Genomic DNA, 3,208 nt, shown 5'->3' with positions numbered 1-3,208 from the left:
GAAGGGTCGTTTATACTTTTCCCATGAGGCGGCGGCACGAATCGCGAAGTTACAGACACGAAGCGACAGATAATTAAGAGAAGCATTAAATGCCTGCAGCAGACGTGGTCAGAGCACTCGATGGCTTTTTCAGCTGGCGTATGGCCATACGTCACGGGCATCACGTCACCGATCATATCGTTTATTATCATTACTCTCTAATAAACGAGGGGACTATCTGTATTGGGTGATACCCTTTTTGCTTGAGCCCGACCGGGTTGGGTCCGGTCTGGGGCAAGTCGGGGCCATCGAACCCGACCTGGATGCAAGGTAGAACGACGGCCACGTCAACAACCGAGGTCGAGTCATTTCGAGACCGTTGCAGAGCTCGATATGAGTCACCACCGGATGGAGAAACACACAAGGTCGGAAGCCGGACTCGTAACGGATAACCAAGCGTCGCCGGATATCACGCCCAAACGTGATTTTCTCAACCACTTCAGGCCATTAAGGCGTAATTACAGGGATCCACGATGTAATTAATTTACCTACCTTATTTTTACCCTTAATCAGAATGTATAAAAGGGGAGAAGACCCCATAAAGAGGGGATCGAAAACCATTACACTAGAGTACCATCTCTCTCTATTCTTGTACGCTATCAAGCACAATTGTTCTAAGCAATATTATATTCTGCGATTATTTACTTTAACAGCAATTGTTGAGTCTTTATCTTTTATTTTCCTCAATCCAAACCTTTTGTATCTTTTAGTTCACGGATCCTTAAAACCCCATATAAATTCAATTGTTATCCGGATTCCAGGGTAAACACCTATCTTTTAAGTGTCATGATAGTTTAAAAATTCTTTTAAGCGGCCACTGCAATAAATTAAAATCTATCAGCATTCCCATACAGCCGCATATTAAAACCCAAAACATCAGCAATGAAACAATGGGTAATCACCAAAATGCTCCAGATCATGAACATTAAACTACAACATCAGATTATAGCGCAGTACAATTAAAGTAAATAAACTGCACCAATAACAATGATGAACATAGTGAGGGAAAGCCTAAGCCCATTATTCAAGAACAATGAGGGGGCACTGCTCTTTGTGACTGGGCTAGGTGCAATTACAGGCCCATTAGTAGATGAGGCTGCTGGGGCTGGAGCTGGACTTGGGCTTTTACTACTGAAATCAGTGGGCTCAGAAACTTTAAGAACCCTGACATCAATCTTCTGTCCGGCCTTGCAGTGGCCTGGAAAACCGCAGATATAGTAGTAGTGACCTGGACCTTTGATGTTGATGGAGTCGTTGCCGGAGGAGTAAGTAGCGATTGGATTTGCGGCGTTACACGAGTGGTAATCGGGGAGGCTCACTCGTAGTACGTTGTGTTGTGTTCGGTTGTACTGGAAAACTACAGTACCATTTGAAGTTGAAATCAATGAGAAATGCTACAACACTGTGGTAAATTTTGATTTTTATGATCTCACATATTATGATTTTTTCAGGTTATCATGTTATTGTTAAAAGCATTTAGGTACTAGATTAGACAAGTTATTTACAAGATATAAATTATAGGTACCCGTTGGAGAAAAGAAGATAGATAACCTAACCTTAATAAAGGAAATTTGTAATCAGAAAAAATAAGTCAAACATTCTAATTTCTCTCGCACAATGTATGATATGTATATGTATAATATATATACGTATTCAAATTTACTTTATGTAAATCCTGAATCTCATGTTGTATATAAATGTATATGTACATGTATCATGTATACGCATTCAACTTACTAAATTTAAATCCTGAATCAAAGAGTACAACTCGACCAATCATCATTTGACAATAGTGTTACGAGTACGGAATTTAGTGGAAAGATACACTTTGTTTCTCAATTAAACTGGTTTAATTTTGTCACAAGGGTACTACTCAATAGCCTCTCAATAATTAGTTCTTTGGTCACTCAAGTTTTTCATGCTCTCTACTAACTAAGTCAGGAAAAAAAAAAGGAACTGCCAAATCTCAATTATCTAAACAATCTTGTGTTACAAGTAGTTAGCCGTGAACCTCAATCGAATCTCACAAATTGCTGGAAGATCTAATATTAGTTAAAACGGAAGCTTTATACAGGAGGCGGACTTACCGAGAATATCGCCGACCCGGAAAACTTTAGAAGAAGCCCACATATGGTAGTCAACATTCGCGCCGCCGATCGTCCAGCCAGCTGCATCACCCACTTTGTACACGGCGCCGCCGCCTAGCGTGGCTGTAAACAAACTAAGAACAGCCATTGTTGAGAGCAAAAGCATAGCTTCCTTGGTTAAAAACATGATTCAACATCCAACAGAGAAAAAAGAATTCCAGTAATCTGTAAAAAGTAACTTAGAATTCAAATGAAAGGAGCGAGTTACACAGAAGTATAGTTATAGGAAATGCATTTCACACCGCCAATTATATAACGCTTCTACAGACCGAGTGAAGAAAAAGCCAAGACTGGGTCTATGTAGGATTCACAAATATATCGTGAATTTGGAGAATTTTATGAGTTGGTTCCGTTGGGTATGCATGCGAGATATATGCCTTTGTCCAGATAGGCTAGTCATTACCTATACAAGGCTGCTCACTAATGTGACATATATGTCAAATGCCCAATCAATTCAAAGACTGAATTCAAAATTTTAAACTAATACGTAATGTATGGACATAGTCACGTTGATTTATTTTCTATTGGGACATCAAGTAGTGCAACTTGATTAAGAACGTGTTAATCCAAGAAGAGACTGCTTTTGGGTAATAATTTTTTTCAAAATAGATTTTTGAAAGAAAAAGTATTTAAAATTTCTTTTCGAAATCGGTTGCTATGATTACAATCAACTGTTAATGCATTAAGCTAAAACACCATTCAACTTTTTATCTAATGAGTTTAAGAGCTTGTTTGGTCAAACTTGTAGAATCAATTAATTTTTAAAGTGTTTTCAAAAGTGCTTTTTAAAAAAGTATTTTTAGTGAGAATCAATTTATGTTTGATTAGTTAATTTGAAAAGCGCTTCTGAATAGCAATTTGTGTTTGGCCAAGCTTTTAAAAAGTACTTTTAAGTGTATTTTTCTCAAAAATATTTTTCAAAAAATATTGTTTTGAAGAGAAACTGTTATGAAATATATTATTTGTATGGATGTCCACTACGCAAATATAACTTCCACTACTCTTCTTTATTATGTAATTAA

General features: G+C 37.5%; 1 protein-coding gene across 1 annotated transcript; it reads right to left on the bottom strand.

Moving 5' to 3' along the window:
• Positions 1-915: 915 nt before the first annotated feature.
• On the bottom strand, positions 916-2,605 carry LOC109215347 (mavicyanin-like). The gene is made up of 2 exons (XM_019379390.1): positions 2,127-2,605; positions 916-1,396 (listed from the first exon to the last, which is right to left on the bottom strand). The coding sequence occupies exons 1-2, from the start codon at positions 2,311-2,313 to the stop codon at positions 999-1,001; spliced, it is 585 nt and encodes a 194-aa protein (XP_019234935.1). The 5' UTR covers positions 2,314-2,605; the 3' UTR covers positions 916-998.
• Positions 2,606-3,208: the final 603 nt, after the last annotated feature.

This window comes from Nicotiana attenuata, unplaced genomic scaffold (genome assembly GCF_001879085.1).
Source record: "Nicotiana attenuata strain UT unplaced genomic scaffold, NIATTr2, whole genome shotgun sequence".
NCBI classification, from domain to species: domain Eukaryota; kingdom Viridiplantae; phylum Streptophyta; class Magnoliopsida; order Solanales; family Solanaceae; genus Nicotiana; species Nicotiana attenuata.
Note: the sequence above shows the minus strand (reverse complement) of the source record. Positions and strands in the feature narration are given on the sequence as shown.